The sequence below is a fragment of the Brassica napus genome, chromosome A3 (assembly GCF_020379485.1).
Source record: "Brassica napus cultivar Da-Ae chromosome A3, Da-Ae, whole genome shotgun sequence".
Classification (NCBI taxonomy): Eukaryota; Viridiplantae; Streptophyta; class Magnoliopsida; order Brassicales; family Brassicaceae; genus Brassica; species Brassica napus.
In genome coordinates, this window is record NC_063436.1 from 26,555,470 (window position 1) to 26,572,562 (window position 17,093).

General features: G+C 34.8%; 3 protein-coding genes across 3 annotated transcripts; 2 read left to right on the forward strand and 1 right to left on the reverse strand.

The window, feature by feature from the left end:
* Positions 1-2,207: 2,207 nt before the first annotated feature.
* Positions 2,208-9,770, forward strand: LOC106361730 (ATP-dependent DNA helicase SRS2-like protein At4g25120). Its single transcript, XM_048763495.1, has 29 exons — positions 2,208-2,421; positions 2,543-3,329; positions 3,410-3,451; positions 3,569-3,732; positions 4,100-4,313; positions 4,427-4,483; positions 4,567-4,672; positions 4,758-4,891; positions 4,971-5,045; positions 5,173-5,298; positions 5,375-5,506; positions 5,604-5,687; positions 5,853-5,966; positions 6,094-6,194; positions 6,536-6,602; positions 6,724-6,774; positions 7,115-7,192; positions 7,287-7,493; positions 7,607-7,645; positions 7,784-7,855; positions 7,958-8,044; positions 8,116-8,166; positions 8,253-8,458; positions 8,548-8,641; positions 8,749-8,799; positions 8,931-8,993; positions 9,097-9,156; positions 9,233-9,295; positions 9,383-9,770. Exons 1-29 carry the CDS (start codon positions 2,288-2,290, stop codon positions 9,470-9,472), a joined length of 3,549 nt encoding a protein of 1,182 aa, XP_048619452.1. The 5' UTR covers positions 2,208-2,287; the 3' UTR covers positions 9,473-9,770.
* A 167-nt stretch (positions 9,771-9,937) lies between these two features.
* Positions 9,938-11,079, reverse strand: LOC106361729 (peptide methionine sulfoxide reductase A4, chloroplastic-like). Its single transcript, XM_013801543.3, has 2 exons — positions 10,455-11,079; positions 9,938-10,218 (listed from the first exon to the last, which is right to left on the reverse strand). Exons 1-2 carry the CDS (start codon positions 10,965-10,967, stop codon positions 9,967-9,969), a joined length of 765 nt encoding a protein of 254 aa, XP_013656997.1. The 5' UTR covers positions 10,968-11,079; the 3' UTR covers positions 9,938-9,966.
* A 4,658-nt stretch (positions 11,080-15,737) lies between these two features.
* On the forward strand, positions 15,738-17,085 carry LOC106361728 (oleosin 18.5 kDa). The gene is made up of 2 exons (XM_013801542.3): positions 15,738-16,163; positions 16,593-17,085. The coding sequence occupies exons 1-2, from the start codon at positions 15,796-15,798 to the stop codon at positions 16,774-16,776; spliced, it is 552 nt and encodes a 183-aa protein (XP_013656996.1). The 5' UTR covers positions 15,738-15,795; the 3' UTR covers positions 16,777-17,085.
* The last annotated feature ends 8 nt before the right edge of the window (positions 17,086-17,093 follow it).

Genomic DNA, 17,093 nt, shown 5'->3' on the forward strand with positions numbered 1-17,093 from the left:
ATTAGAGACGTGGACCGGCCTGGGCCCGCGATTTGTTGTTATTTGCTATTTTCTTGGTCAACTCATCTTTGATCTGTATATTTAAAGACCGGCTACCAAATCTTTGTTTTTAAGACATACTAGATTTTGACCCGTGCAACCGCACGGGTGTTTGTTTTCACTTTTCTATACATAAATTATTGTTTTAGAACATAAGTGGTATATATTTTTAATGTTAATCATATATTTAAATATTTATATAACTATTTCAAATACAATAATTTTATAATTTACATGTTATAATTAATTAATTGTTTAAACCGTATGTATTTACCACTTCTTATTCTATATTTATCTTATTGTATTTGTATTTAGTTATTAAGCAAATTAATATATTAATGAGAAAATATATTTAAAAATTATTTTGTATTTATTTTATGCTAAATTTTGACCCGTCTTTCAAAACTGGATTTCTTTTTACCAATATTAGATAATTTATTATTTTATATATAAAAGTCTAAGATATGTTAATTTTTAGACATGTATTATATAGTTTGTTAATTTTAAGCTGTTCTATCATCATATTATATTTTAAATAAATAATTTATATTTATGAAAATAAAATTTATAAATTTATCAATTGAATATAATTTTATCATATTTATTTTAGTATAATAATTATATTTTAACATGATCATGACTATAAAGTAGATAAAATATGATATAATTTATTTATTTTTATTTTTAAACGATAAGTTAAAATACATTAAGTTATTGTTTAAATATTTTTACACAGATTTATTAGAATTTTTAGAATATAATATATAAATATATATTATATTTAAAATGAAAATATATTATGATTAAAGCAGTTACAAAGATTTTATATTATTAACTTTAAAGAAATACATGTTAATTTTTATACATGTATTATATATTTTTATAATGTTAACCTATCTTACCAACATATTAGATTTTATTTTTGAACATAAATATTTTATAATTACGAAAATAAAATAAATAAATATATAAATTTAATACAATTTTATTATATTTAGCTCAATATAATAATTTTATTTTAATATGATTGATTATGATTATATAATAAATAAAATATTATAGATTTTTTTTATTTTTAATTTTATATAACTGAATATATTAATGTTTAATAATATTTTAAACTAATTTCAAAATTAGCAAAAATATTTAAATATAATTTCGAAAATGAAGATCTTGTAAAAATCTTTTTTAAACAGATTTGTTAGAATTTTAAAATAAATATATTTATATTTAAATTGAAAAGATATCAAAAGATATTATGATTAAAATATTTTAAAAATTGTATTTATTATTAGTGTGAACTAAAATGTAATATGAAATTCTATGAATAATTCCATTAGGTCCATTTTTAAAAAAATCACACATGAATCAAGGTTGTGACTTCTGTTTTAATATATAAGATTAACTATTTTGCAAAGACCAAATACTAAACTTAAAAAAAAAGACCGAATACCAAATCTCATCATCACAACGCGCAAGTACATTCCAACGCATCAAAAACCAGAGACAAATAACCACATAAACATGGTCGAGTAATAAAACGGTTGCACCCCTTTAAAAAATTTGTTCAAAAAAAAATTTGTCCCGGAAAGTCCTCGTGTTGCACCCCTTTAAAAAATTTGTTCAAAAAAAAAAAAGAAAAGTGTTAACATTGTAGGTTCGAAATTTTTCAAATTTATCCAGTTGCGTGGTTAGATAATATGAATATCAATTTTTCATTGTAAACAACTGGATCTGTCTGGTGCATGAATAGACCTTAGAGCACCGAGAGTGTTTAAGAAGCTGCTTAGGGGTGGGTTTCACCATAATATACTAAGAAACGTTGCCAAGAACTCCAAGACTTGCACTGTTTCGCAGGTTCCATTAACACGTGGCGGTCTACGATTGATTCGTTTTTAAATTTTTTTTTTAATAAGTCAAAAAAATAAACATCCTAGATAGGTCTATGGGTAAAAGATGCTCTTGGAGGATTAGTCGGTCAGAGATTCCCTAAAAGATGCTCGTGACCTAACCGGACGGTTTATTACTATAGTTTCCATCCTATCTAAAATTATCTAAATTAAAATGAGAAGGTAAAAATATGGGAAAAGCCCAAATAATATATCTACTAAAGGGCCCATTACAGGTGAGGCCCAATAGAGATATCTATTGACCGGAAAAGGTAGTCCCCGGCGGAACACGGCGTCTCGTTCTCTCTACCTCCCTAGGGTTCGAAATTTTCCCTCTCTTTCTCTTGGGGAAAAGGAAAATGGAGAATCATCCGCCGAACAGAGGAATGTGGAATCAAGAGCAAAGTCATACGACTCGGATCTCTCAGTGCTTCAGGATCGCGAAAAGGCCATCTGAGAATGCAGCTAACTCCCCCACTCCTTTTCCTAAAAGGTTCGATTTTTTCTTCTCTTTTCAACTGATTCGAGTTATTTCATTCCTTTGTCAAATCAGTGGAATTGGGTTCATCGGATTTTGTCTAAAATGTGATAAATTTATCTACTTGGCGTTGCAGAAGCAAGGAATCGATGGGTACTGAATCCATTTCTCACCGTTCTAGCTTCAAAAGGACCCCTCTTATGGAGTTATCAGCGAATACACCTCCTCACAAACGCTTTAAACCAGGGTTCGAGTCATCTCGTGTTGGTATGTGCATCCCTGCTCCTGATTTTAGTCTGGATAAGGAGGTTTCTGCGGATGACAGAGTTTCATCAGACCCATTTGTTACTCCTCTGAAAGACGAGTCAGTAAGAGTTTCACTAAGCTATGGTGGTGGTTGCTCTACTTCTTCGCTTCTTGATGATGAGATTGATGATTCCATTTTGGAAGAGATTGACGCTATCTGTGAGCAGTCAGTGAGAAAAGCAGCGTGTCAAACTCCAAACACCAGCATGACTGAGACTCCTTCCAGAGATTATCAGAGCAGTTCTTCACTTCTTGATGATGACATTGATGATTCCGTTTTAGAGGAGATTGACGCTATCTGTGAAGAGTCAGCGAGGAAAATAGCATGTCAAACTCCAAGTACCACCAGCATGACTCAGACACCGTCTAAAGATAATAAGAGCAGTGACCTCGAGGGTGGATTGGATTCTAGGGGTGTTAAAATGTTTAAGCCAGACTCCAATGTCAAGTTAGAGTTCAATAAAGAGACTAGTGTTGCTGCTGATCCTGCATTGATCACTAGCATGCCTGAGGAGTGTTCAAAATATATGCAGTCTTTGAATGATAGACAGCGTGATGCTGCCTGTAGTGATATTTCCACTCCTTTAATGGTTATTGCTGGTCCTGGAAGTGGAAAGGTCAGTATCTAATTACTCTACTTTTCCTATGAGGGAAGACTTTTTTTTGTCAGTGCTAATTATTCCTTTTTTCATGCTAGACGTCCACCATGGTTGGCCGTGTCTTAGTGTTGCTCAATGAGGTACGATCAGTTATCGCCTGTTAATGATTTGAAACATCTTCCGTACTTGAGATCTTATTTATGAAATTAGATTTGAAACTGTCTTTACACGTTTTGTGTTCTTTTTAACTTAAATAGGGTTTACAGCCATCAAATATCCTTGCAATGACTTTCACTACAGCGGCAACTGCTGAGATGAGAGAGCGCATAGGAAAATCTGCTGGAAAGAAAGCAGCCAAAGAAATAACAATCAGCACATTCCATTCATTTTCCTTGCAGCTTTGCCGGATGCATGCAGACAAGTGAGAATATGAGTTTTAAATTGCTTGGTAAATTTGTTAGATCTTCCTTTGGTGGTTAATCTTGAGTCAAAATGTAGGTAGAGGTCGTGAAACGTTTTATTTTCTTCTAACACTGAAAATTTCAACTTCGTATGTCATTAACTTGGTGACTTAACTTATAACGCCAGGAAACGGAAGTAATATTAGAAAACAAGTTTAGGTGATAAATCTCTACTTGTTAGTATAATTATCTGCTTTGCAGGTTTGGTGATTTCACTAATTCTGTATTACTGTTCGTTTGTAGTTGTTAGTTACATGACACTCATTGACACATTTAAGGTTATAGATTCATGGATTCATGTACCTTATACCTTTCCTACCGTCACAGGTTACAACGTACATCTGAATTTTCAGTGTATGGACATGGGCAACAAAGAAGAGCAATTATTGAAGCAGTGCGTTTATATGAGGAGGGGAAGAACGGAAGCAGTACATCCGCTGCATGTGAATCTGCGGAAGGTCATAGTGGAGCCGGTGCTGGAGCAGTGTGTCCGGAATATGCCAAGGATAGATCAAAGAAATGGCAAAAATATGTGACCCAGGTTTACAATCCTGAACTAAATAATCTACTTTATTGTCTGTTAGCGCGTGTATGCTGTCTTTCACATTTAGTTTCTCTTAACATTAGTTATTTTCAACTTTTTCTGCATTTTAGGCAAAGGCTTCCGGTAGAACTCCGGAGGAGTGCCGTAAGATGGGCAATGAGATAGGAGTAAGTCAGCTAGATTTTTCTTTCAAGCATCTATACTATGAATTAGACCATACGATATGAATAGTCTACCTGTGCTGATACAGGCAAAAATTCTTGGAAACTACAGTGATATCCTTAAAGCTTGTGATGCTCTGGACTATCATGATTTGATTAGTTGTTCGGTCACCCTGCTCTCCGACTTTCCTGAAGGTAAAGCCACATAAATAAAATTTTCTGGCTTTAAGATGTATGACCCTCGATATTTCCTTGTGCTTACGTGTATTTGCAATGAAAGTATTTAAGGAATGCCAAGATACCTGGAAAGCCATCATAGTTGATGAATTCCAGGACACTAGCACAATGCAGTACAAGCTTCTACGAATGTTAGGATCTCATAATCACATAACTATTGTTGGTGATGATGATCAGGTACCTTATTTGCAAACATAACTGACTGCTCTTTGTTTGGTTATTTAAAATTGGAAGCATGACGGTTCTTTTCTCGCAGTCCATCTTCGGTTTTAACGGGGCGGACAGTTCAGGATTCGATTCATTTCGCCGAGATTTCCCAAATTACAAAGAGGTTTGGCTTCTCCATCTGAATTAATTCTTAAAGACTATACCACATATGATGCACAAGCTTTAAAACAAAAGGCTTACGTCACTGAATTGCGGTATACAGAAAACTCATCTTACTGCTTTTGATTCAGGTCCGGCTGATAAAAAACTATCGCTCCTCTCGCCATATTGTGGAAGCTGCATCTTCTATTATAAAAAACAATACGAAGCGGTGCAAATCAAAAAGCATTTCGTCAGAAAACTCTCAGGGATCTAAGGCAAGTTGAACTTATCTATATGGGTAATTGTGTTAATCGCTACGGCTAAATTTTTGATGTTTCAAACCTAGTATAGATTACTGTCAAGGAATGCCATAACGAGGAAGCACAGTGTGCATTTGTTATTGACAAAATAATTGAAATCACGAATGATGCCTCAGCACCTTGTTGCTCCCATGGAGATATTGCCATCTTGTATAGGAGGCAGGTCAGTCCTTTTCTTTTCCTCAGTGACATGTTGTCATAATGTAAAAAGCTCTTTAACATATTTATATGTTGGTAAGTGACGATGTGCTGATATACAGGTGTCAGGTAAAGTCTTCCAAAATGCATTCCGGCAGAGGAAAATACCATTCAACGTTCATGGTGTAGCTTTCTACAGGAAAAAGGTAGATTGCCTCATAAGTAGCTCATCTTTTTAATTGTTGCATGATCTCCATGTATCTCAATGCTTGACATTGACAGCTCCTCCGCATGACTACCTTACCTTTGCATATTTCAGACAATAAGCTCCATCTAATATGGAGAATAAATATAATTTTTTTCGACGTTAGGTTGTCCGGGTCATTTTGGCTATGCTGAGAACAACATTTTCCGAATGTGATGATACTTCGTATCGGCGAGTGTTTAAGGCATTACTTCCATTTGAGAAAGAGGAAAAGAAAAGGGTTTGTACCTCATTTACTCTTGTTTTGCTTTATTTGTATGATTATCTGTGATATACCTTTTCTTTCTCAGCTTTGGTTATCAGGATATAGGCTGTTAGTAAAATAATTTATTTACTACCGTTTGCAGGTTATAGATCATATTGACAAAATCTCCACTAGTAGGAAATGCAGCTTCATTATAGCCGCAAATGATATTTTCAGTGCCAAAATTTCTGGTACCTTCAAGAGGTATTGCTTGATGAATACATTAAAAAAGCTATTGAATACATTTTTTATTTTGAATGTAAAATACCAATTACTTCTAGGTTTACGTACTAGGACATATATACAAGTTTTCTCATATAAATGTGCATGCTTCTGTTTTTCATGATGCATACTAGTTTGATGGATATAGGCTGTTTTATCACCCAGTTTTAGGTGACACTGTGTGTATATTTGTTTATATATATATATTTTAATGTGTATATCCAGATTCTAAGAATGAGATGCTGTAATTATATCCCCTCAGAGTCCTGTTACCTTGATTCATGTGTCCTGTAAAACTTATTATGTTCGTTTGATTAACCCAGGAACCAGCTTACCCAGGGACGTAAAGTGTTGCAAACTCTTGACATGGTAGCAAAGCTGGTTGATAGGGTAAATATTTGTTCCCGGTCCTTTAAATATAATGAACGCATCAATCATTACTCATTAGTTGAAGTGATCATGCGTATTTCAACTTAGCACTACTTATACCTTACATCTTAATTATTTGCAGGAACAATCACTTTCAGCTGTAGTAACATGTGTGGCAAATATGATACCGCAGGTAAATTAGTTTTCTGTCTTGAGTGATGGCATGCGTATAACTATTACCCTGGACCGTCATCTCTAGAGTTATAAAAACATGCAAGACATATAAATTCTCTTGATATGCGACGTTGGGATTGAGATAAATATGGACTCATGCTTGACTATCCAATTTCCTTCTGAAAGATATTAGATATCATATGATTATATGCTTAAGGTAAAACTCACTTGAAAATAGTTTATGAACATGCGACTTTGCTTTGAAGATTTTACCGTCTTTCCTTACAAACTTTCTGTATAATGTCATTCTGTTTCTTTTCTTGATCACGCTTACCTGCTCATGTTGTTTCAACTTCCAGAAATACCTTCTCGAGCAACGAGCAGTTGTGGATAACGATGGAGGGAAACTGCTTAATGAAGACAACGATCTTAGATCTGTAAGTGGCTTTTGCTCTTCAAAATTTTAAAACAATTTTTTTTTCCGTATGCATGTTTTAAAAATGTTTTGGGGTATGATTTCCTGTTTTGTAGGTACTCCAGTACTTAATGGATGATGTAGCTGAGTTTCTTTCCACTCATTGCACCACAACTGGAGAAGAAGTGGATGCAATCAAAAAAAAGAAAGGCTGCAATCAACTTAATTCATTTATCAACTACATCTCTGAGCGTGAAACTGAAAATTTTCGTTTAAGAAGACATGACAATCAAAATTCTGTCACATTAACCACCATTCATCAGGTTTTTGTCATCCACTCGAGCAGTTTACAGTTTAGAATCCGTTAGTTATAGAATTAGTTACTTCAGGTAGTAATGGAAATATTGGCTTATGTCTCTTGTTTGTCGTTATGCAGTCTAAAGGTTTGGAATGGGACGTAGTTTTCATAATCAAGGTATATAACATCTCTCTTTTTTTTTTGACCGAGCTGTTGACAGATATGGACGTAGCATGATATCAAATACAAATCTTTTTAGAATCAATGAAACAAAAAATTCCTTGGCCCAGTTTGAATCCTAGTTTTACTGAACAGGCTAATGATAACGAGATTCCCCTATTGCATGAGTCTAACGGTACTGCATCGGAGGGTGGAACATCACTTGAGGTATCACTGCCTTTTCCTGAAGTTCTCATAACGATCTACCCACTTTCCACCTCTGAGAACTCTAAAAATCTTGAATTCGCGCATTGTTTGTTTAAATTGTAGGAAGAGCGTCGCCTTCTGTATGTTGCTATGACTCGTGCTCGAAAGAAATTATTTTTCTTGTACGTGACTGTGGATTCGAACTGGCAGGTTAGTAGCTACACATGATTTGAGAAATTTTCCTCTCGAACTTCGTTTCTGACTAATGATCTTCCATCTAGGTGCTCCAACCCTCACGGTTTCTTAAAGAGATACCGAGCCATCTTCTACAGGTTCAGATCAGAACTCAGTTTATTAGCAAATTTATGCATGAAAATGTGAAAGCGCTAGTAAGAGTTTTTTTACTTCTTTTTTGTAGGGAGATCTGAGCATAAATGACTGCAGAAAAGTTCATCAAAACCTTCCAAACAAGACTGAGCAGAGTGTCTCCGATTTTGGGACAGAATTGAAGCATGAAGATAATAAACCAACTGATAACAATATGATGAACATTCCAGTAGATGATGCTACCGAGGAGTCAATAGAAGCCGCATGTGCACTCAATGGGAACAATTTCCTTAAGAGGTTACGTGCTTAAAAACCATCATAACTATATTATTTGGCAATGTTTCGTCTGGTTCGTTCAAAGGTGTAGAACTTTTTTTCCTCAACAGGTTTGATGTGGAGGTTAGATCAGTTGTCTCTCACTTATTTCATAACTGGGCTAAGAAACAAGCCTTCCAGGACCCGAAGAGGCTGATTGACAAAGTGAGTATTGCATACTCAACTATTCTGCAATAGTTCTTGACCATCTGATGTAAGCGCCAAGCAATGTTCTTAGCGTTCCTTTCATGTCAATGTTTTTATACATGCAGGTGGGGTTTGTGATTGGTGAACGCTTGGCCATCAAGAAGGAGAAACACAAGGTTTTATATCTCTCATTTCGTTTGGTCTCATCTAGATATTTATTTATAAACTTACTGCTTAAAGCGTACTAAGCCATACAGAGTGTGGAATATGCTTTGGTGACTAACGAGATGCTGCACTATATTGTTAGGGTGTCTTACGAGCACTTAAATCATCATTGACTTCCGATGAAGCGTTCCAATACGCAGAACATGTAAGCATGTTATCCAAAAACACTGTCACATTGATGAGTTGATATACAAAAGGGAACACTAAGATTGTTGTGCCCATGTTCCTGTGCATTTTGGGGATTTCAGGTACTTAGGTGGGAACAACTTCCTGCAGACACACGAGCTCATATAGTGCGAGAGAAACAGGTAATGTGTCTATTTTGAGAAAGCAAGAAACAACAAGTCAACTCACTCCTTAAACTTGGGAAAAATTATGTTTCAGGAGCATTTCCAAAAACTCAGAATTGAAAATTCAATGGGCACATCGGAAGCAACGAGTAAACAGGTAAAAATGTTCAATTCATCCAACGCATTTTGGGCAACCGAAAACTAGAAGATGATAGGATTGTTGTTAATGTTTTTGGGTTGGCAGATCGCTTTTCTGCATAGTCTAGGATGCACGGTGGTCCCAACATCACGTCTCCATGCGTCCCGTTTGATCGAGCAGTACAAATCATTGTGAGATTGTTGATGTATAGCTTCAGGTCGTCCATATGAGAAAAATTATGGAGCCTGGAAATGATCTCGATTTCCAGATGGGAGAAAGGTATATTGTTATTTTCATTCTCCCATTAGTTGGAGGTCTGAAACAAACAGTTAATGATGTAACTCAAGCTTATATCTTTTAGTACTCATCTCTCCGAGATGCCACATTTGAACGAGTTTATGAGATAAGAGACTCTTAATGTTTTGTATAAAATGTGAATGTAACTGGAAAACCCTAGACGATGTTATTTATATACTAGATTTGAAAAACGTTATATTTTGAATACAAGAGAAGATGCTTAGATACACCACTTTGGTTGTTTTTGTACACTTTCACACATTTATACTAGCATATGATGCTTATTAACCATGGATAGAATGACCAAGACAAGACACGAATGTGATCTACAGGGTACTAAACTTCCATGAGACAACTCACTTTTTATGTGCTTGAGCGACTGACTAGTCTCTTTAACCATAACATCGGATGGGATCGTTGCAACCTTTCTCAGGTGATTGTCTGCGACCCATGCTACCGCCTTTAGCCAGGTATTGCTGATGGTATTCCTCTGCTCTGTAGAATTTCTTGGCGGGAAGTATCTCAGTCACAACCTTCTTGTTCAAGATCTTCTCCTGCTTCTCCAAAGATTCACGAGCTAACTTCTCTTGCTCGTCTGTGTAGTAGTATATCCCTGATCGGTACTGCGTCCCCACATCATTCCCCTACTCAATCAAGAAAAAAAAACAACTCAGCACGCAAAAGTCAGTATGATGTATAAAGAACACGTTCTGTTTCGGCATATTGGCAATGTCACGTCCACATAAACCCAACATGCCAAGGAACATGTTCTGTTTTAGCTAACAACATAATGTAATGCATGCAATAAAGTTTCGATTTTTAAGTAACAAAAAAAATAAAAAAAAAGTCGAGATTTTTTTTTTGAAGATAAAGCTATGACCTGGCGATTCAAGGTGGTGGGATCATGGCGCTTCCAGAAAACATCAAGCAAGTTCTCAAAGCTACACTCTTTAGGGTCGTACTGAACTCTAACAACCTCGTTATGTCCGGTCATGCCCGTACATACATCCTCGTATATCGGATTGTGAACAAACCCATGGCTATACCCAACCTCAGTCTTGGTCACACCAGGGACTCTCTGGTAAGCCAACTCCAGTCCCCAAAAGCAACCTGCGCCGAACTGCGCGAACTGCTGACCTGGCGAAGGAACATCATCGTCAGGTCCTTGTGCAATAGCCACGGAAGACGGGTCTTGTTGGGAACGAGACCCGTATCCGAGCCTGTTGAAGAGGTTGTTCATCGGGGGCTTGTAGATGGAGATGGAACGAGCGGTTTTGGGGAAAGGGCAAACGGGTTTGAATAGAGGTAGTGCTGCGGCTTTAGAGAGGGAATGGAGAGGTTTAGAGAGAGAAGCGGCGGAGATAACCGGTGAAGAGGCGACGAGAGCTGGCATTATCGAAGGGAAGGGAGAGTGGAGTGACGTGGATATATGGGAACTTCAGAGTTGTACGGCTTGAATGTTTCTATCCAAGTTTGTACTAGACTGTTCCTTCACTTTCTAGAATTTCATATATTCAAATTTAAGATGTAAGAAAATATAAAATATTAAATAAAATAGATAAATATCTTTAGATAACCCTTTTTAATTTATTTTCACAAGTATAGACTTCAAAAAAAAAAAAAAAAAAACTAAGATATCACCAAACTAAGTTTTTTTCCCAAAGTAGCACTCAAGGCTCAAAGTCACAAAAATAGGTTTCATTAAAGAGGTAAATATACATTTATACCCCTTAGGTTAATTAATCCAAACCTTAGGGTTTAGAGTTAAGGGTGGGGTTTTGGAATTAGGGTTTAAAATTTTGTAAAAAATAAATACTAAAATAAAAAATAAAAATTTTAAAAACAGTTTCAAAAAGTATTTTTAAATTATAAAAATAAAATTTGAAAAAAAACTAAAATAAAATTTCAAAAAAAAATTATAAAAATTTCGAATCTGAAAACGTATAATCTGAAACTATAAAAAAAAATTTCATTTTTATTTTTTATTTTTTTATTGTTATTTATTTTTGTTTGTTTATTTAATTTTAAACCAAAGGTATTAGAAATATTTTATCCTTTAGTGAATGTCATTTTTGTGACTTTCTCCTTCTAGTGCTATTTTTGAGACATAAACTTCAAAAGATGCTATTATTGACAATTGCCCAAAAGAAAATGACTAAAATATATTTTAGTAAAAGATAAATATGCATTTATACCCAATACTAATTTAAACTTAAGGTCTAGAGTTAAGGGTGGAGTTTTGGGGATATAGTTTCAAATTTTAAAAAGTAAAAAATAAATATTAAAATTTTCAAAACAAAAAGGTGCTATTTCGGTCATTTTACTTTTTAAATATTATTTTGTGACAAAAACTTAAAAAAAACTATTTGAGAGAATTATCCAAGAAAATATATATAAAAAACTATTATTGATTAACAAAATAGTTATATTTTAAAAATGTTGCTGGCAGGCTATGTTATATGTTGACAAAAAAAAATGAAATATGTGGAAGATGAAAGCGTAGAAGCAAATATTTTTTAAAAAAATTAAGAAGTCGATACGTGTTGGAAAGCTTATATTCAAATATATATATAAATAATATAAAATAATTTTATAAAATTTATAATTAAAAATATTTGATTCAAAATAAAAATCACTTATTCATCTTTAATAATTTTATTCCATTTAATTAAATACATATTTTAATTATAAAAATACTAACAGGTTAAGCTTATAAAAAATATTATCAGATTAATTATTCTTAATAATTCAAAATATATGTCACAGTATATTTGAATATATAGAGTCGACGATCTATTTCCCCACGAGAACTATTGTATAGCATCAGATGTCTCCCAAACTATGACCTCGTTCTATTTATCCATGAATATAAAGTTTAAGTTCTAGTTCCCCACAATATTAAAGTTTCACATTTATATCTCCACATATATAAATTTTAAAATCAAAATGCCCATAGAACATGATTTAAATTGGTTTACTGTTTTGAAGTAAACCATAAATCATTTTAAACCAATAATTAACCAAATTGGTTTATTGTTTCAACGTTGACCCAATTTCTCTTCCTTTCTCACGTTAACGTTAACCTTGATCCACCAATCAACCATTAAAGCTTCGACGGGCAAGAACACCATAGCGAAACTGTAATTCTTTTTTAAAGGGTTTGACGAAACGAAACTGTAATTGTAGAGAGTAGAAATCTCTTTCCCGTGGCTATCGGGTTTCTCTCTTCAAGGTTCAATTTCCTGCTCTGTTTTATTGAATGGTTTCGTTATGCCTGTAAATTCGAAATTGGGAAACGAAAGTGGTGATAAATGGAATCGATTTGATAAAGGGTTTTGACTTTGATAAGCCGATTCCAATCCGAGTTTCGCCCCAAAGAACGATAAGCATAAGGCTCATAATTATTTTATCTTTGATTACAATCGATGGAATTGGTTAAAAGTTTCTACTTTAGCTTGATTTGTTTATCTAGTTGTTGTTTTTTTTTTGCTAAAATTTGGTGTTGTTTATCTAGTTGTTGAACCCTTGTGATAGAATTCTATGGTATAGGTTACTGACGGTGATATGGAAAAAAAGAAGAAGAGAATGATATGAAGGTGATGACGTGAATTCTATCTCTGAGTGGTGCAAAAAAAAACATATCATTAAATCTCTTGTTTGATTGTGAGAGAATAAGAGATTCGATGGACAGAGAAAAAGAGTTGATGGTTCTGGATTTGTTGCGACTCGTGAGGAAGGAGAGAGATGAAGTGATTTGGTATGTTTTGGTTTAGAGCATGATTAACCCTATAACCCCATTTGAGTTTTTTAATGATTATTTAAATAATTAATTGTACTTAAAAGCTTTAGTTAAGAAACTATTAGATTTTGTGTTTCAATGGTAGTTTGTTAATTAAAAGTTCTTAAAAAAACAAAAAAAACAACTTGTTAAAATCAACATTGCAATGAATCAATCGTTATTCCACTTCCGTGACACAATAAAACTAGACCACAAGACCACTTCTACAAGAATACAAAACATGTGACAAGAAATGATTTATGACTTCACTACAAGATACAGCACAAGACAACACAACACACGGATGCTCCGTGATTTATGACTTCATCACGCCCAGTGCTCCCAATTCTCCACTCTGAAACCAAAGCCAACACAACACAAGAACAACAATGAAAATAATCTTTGGTATATCTTCACAATGGTAACACAACACAATAACATGAAACAGAAACAGCTTGTCGTTACCAAAACAGAAGAAGAACATGAAACAGAAACAGCATTTCATTACCAAAACAGAACAACAACATGAAACATACAACAAAGGATCACACGACCTTGAACATAAAACATGAACATTGAAACATACAAACTTAACATGCCACATTGAAACACTAAAACCAAAGATGAAGCCTTTACCCTAAGAAACCAAAAACAAAAATAATAGTTGACTCCACAAAGACATAATGCAAAGGAAAAAACAAATAAACCAAAGAGAACAAATCATTTAACAAAGACATAATCCAAAGGAAAAGACAATCAGGGAATAAACAAAAGGGGTTTACTTTTCTAGAAAGGATTTTGTTAACAAAGAATTGTTCTTGAGAAACTAAACAGCCTTTCACTTGCTTCAGCTCAGCCGCCCTAGACACCACGTTCCGCCTGAATCTGTTTAAAGCATCAAATCAAATTTCAGAAACTATATCATGAAGAAGAAGAAGAGAAGAAATAAAACTCTGTTAAAACAGAAACAATCAACCAACACACACACACAATCTCAAAAAGGGTCTACCAATCCCACGAGAGCTCAGTATATAACAAGTAAACAGAGCCACAAAAAGATCAAAGCTTTCAACCAGAGATGAGTAAATAAGTACCAGCTTTCAACGAGCAAACAAATTCGATTTGTTTACTTGTTATATACTGAATCTAAACCACAAAAGATCCACAAAAAGACACAAAAATTAAAACTTTCTGAATCTCAATCACAACAGATTATACAAACCATAACAAACAGATTCGATCAAAGCATAAGAGGAGGGTTCCACCTCTGGAGAAAGTCATGGAAGAAGGATCGGTGGTGATCTGTGTGGAGGAACGGTGGTGGTTTCGATGGGTTTCGCCCTTTTCCTTCCAACGGAGAACAAGAGAAGACAGAGCCAGGAAGTGAGAGAAGAAAAAAAAACTTCATCTAGGACGCTGACACGTGGATATAAAACCCCATTAATAATCGATCACCAAACACCCAAATTAAGGATCGGTGATTTCTATTTTCTTTTTTTCTGATTTAATTTTAATCACTTTTTCCCCTAAGAAACCCACTAAGGTTCACGGTTAATGATGGTCTTAGATATGGTTTACTTGGTTTTATGTTTGGTACAGTTTCGGTTTGTTCGGTTACTATTGTGATTTAAAATTTTTGAATTTGGTTTAACAAAACCAACATTTATGGGGAAATAAAACTAAAACTTTAAAATCTGGGACATATAGAATGATGTCATAGTTTGGGAGACATTTGGTGCTATACAATAGTTCTCGTGGAGAAATAGGTCGTTTACCCGAATATATATGGCAAATCTCTTATAAAAAAAAATATTATGAACAAAGATAACTTATAGTATTAGTTTTGATACTATTAATTTTAAATTTTATATAGACTATAAACAATTTTTTTTTACCTATTCATGATACTGAGTTTTTAAAATAGAAACATAATTTTTAAATAGAAGCGTAAGATTCCAACGTATTTTTAAACATGTATTTAAATACATGTATTTTTGGCAGTGTTTTAGGATCGAGATTCCGAAAACTTTCAAAAGCTTCCAATTCTAATTCCGGTTCTGAATCGGGAAGTGCACGTCTCACAAAGCTTCTGTTCTACCTAGCTGGTAGGCCGTTCAGAAGGACTTCATGGAAGGCCCGAACACAAATTAAACGAGCCCAATGATCAGTTCTGAGTTTAACATTCGGTTCAATGACGACGCCACATTCATAGAATCATAGGATTCGAGACAACAAACCAAACGTGTCTACAAGTAAACCTCTCTCGTTTACACATCAATGGCTGCATGGTGTCGCCATTAACACGTGGTGTACGATGCATGATGAAACCATCGACGCGTTACTCTCTTCCCTTCCCTTCCCTTCTTCATATATCTAATCAATTCAACACTCTATCTATTATACACATATTCAACGTCTTCTTTTCCTAATCAACAAGAGCAAAATGACGGATACAGCTAGAACCCATCACGATATCACCACTCGAGACCAGTATCCTATGATGGGCCGAGACCGAGACCAGTATGCGATAATTGGCCGGGACCAGTACCAAGGGTACGGCCAAGATTACTCCAAGTCTAGGCAGATTGCTAAAGCTGCCACTGCAGTCACCGCTGGTGGATCTCTCCTTGTTCTCTCCAGTCTCACCCTTGTGGGAACGGTCATTGCATTGATTGTTGCCACTCCACTGCTTGTTATCTTTAGCCCAATCCTTGTCCCTGCTCTCATCACCGTCGCACTGCTCATCACCGGTTTTCTCTCCTCTGGTGGGTTTGGTATTGCAGCTATAACTGTCTTCTCTTGGATCTACAAGTAAGTAGTCATTTATTATGTTTTTACATCTGTAGTATGTGTGTTTATTTGCATGACCGATACAAAAATGTGTTTTCCCAATGGCTAATGTATTAATGAAATGATAACATCTTAACCATAATGCCTTGAGAGGTAAGACAATACAAATAAACATTTAGTATATATATAAACCTTTGTATCCTTACGTGTGCAGTATATATTTGGATCAAAAACTTTGAGTGGGATATAAGATATTACATCAAATACCCGTCTTACAAAATCATTTTTGGCCACCGCTTTACTTGACTAGCTTGTTATGATATTATATGATTAACTAGCTTGTTATGATATTATATGATTATTTAAATGTAAAAATCTGTACGTTGTATGATGCATATGCGTGTTTGTGTTTTTTTTTTCTTTTTATGTGTGTGTTTGTGTTTATAACAGGTATGCAACGGGAGAGCACCCAAAGGGGTCAGATAAATTGGACAGTGCAAGGATGAAGCTGGGAAGCAAGGCTCAGGATATGAAGGACAGAGCTCACTACTATGGACAACAGCATACAGGTGGGGAACACGTCAACACCGACTACCGCAACACCGACCGTGACCGCACCCGTGGCACTACTTAAAGCACGCCATGACTATATCATTATAGTCCAGCAACTCTGATGTGGGAGTCCAGTTTGTGAGAAATAAGGTGTTTAGAATTTGTTCAGGGTGGATAATAAAAGGGGGAAGCCTATCTCACATTCCCATTAGTTTTTTTTTCCTTTGTCATAAATAATGTGCAAGTGTGTTGTGCTCTTGTCACATGGTACCATGTTTTTTTTGTGTTCTCACCTTATGTTGTACGTTCATTTTTTTGTACGTTCTTTGCCTTGTTTGTATCATTGTATGTAGTAACGTCTATATAGAAAATGCCTTGTTTCGTGAGACTATACGTTCG

What these genes read in the sequence shown, in the direction of transcription:
- LOC106361729 (XM_013801543.3), bottom strand. Translation starts at nt 10,967, where the DNA reads ATGCCAGCTCTCGTCGCCTCTTCACCGGTTATCTCCGCCGCTTCTCTC. An exon ending in CCACCACCTTGAATCGCCAG is followed by an intron (nt 10,219 to 10,454) that starts GTCATAGCTTTA and finishes TTGATTGAGTAG; the next exon opens with GGGAATGATGTGGGGACGCA.
- LOC106361728 (XM_013801542.3), top strand. Translation starts at nt 15,796, where the DNA reads ATGACGGATACAGCTAGAACCCATCACGATATCACCACTCGAGACCAG. An exon ending in GTCTTCTCTTGGATCTACAA is followed by an intron (nt 16,164 to 16,592) that starts GTAAGTAGTCAT and finishes TGTTTATAACAG; the next exon opens with GTATGCAACGGGAGAGCACC.
- LOC106361730 (XM_048763495.1), top strand. Translation starts at nt 2,288, where the DNA reads ATGGAGAATCATCCGCCGAACAGAGGAATGTGGAATCAAGAGCAAAGT. An exon ending in GCTCTCCGACTTTCCTGAAG is followed by an intron (nt 4,673 to 4,757) that starts GTAAAGCCACAT and finishes TTGCAATGAAAG; the next exon opens with TATTTAAGGAATGCCAAGAT. An exon ending in TTGTTGGTGATGATGATCAG is followed by an intron (nt 4,892 to 4,970) that starts GTACCTTATTTG and finishes CTTTTCTCGCAG; the next exon opens with TCCATCTTCGGTTTTAACGG.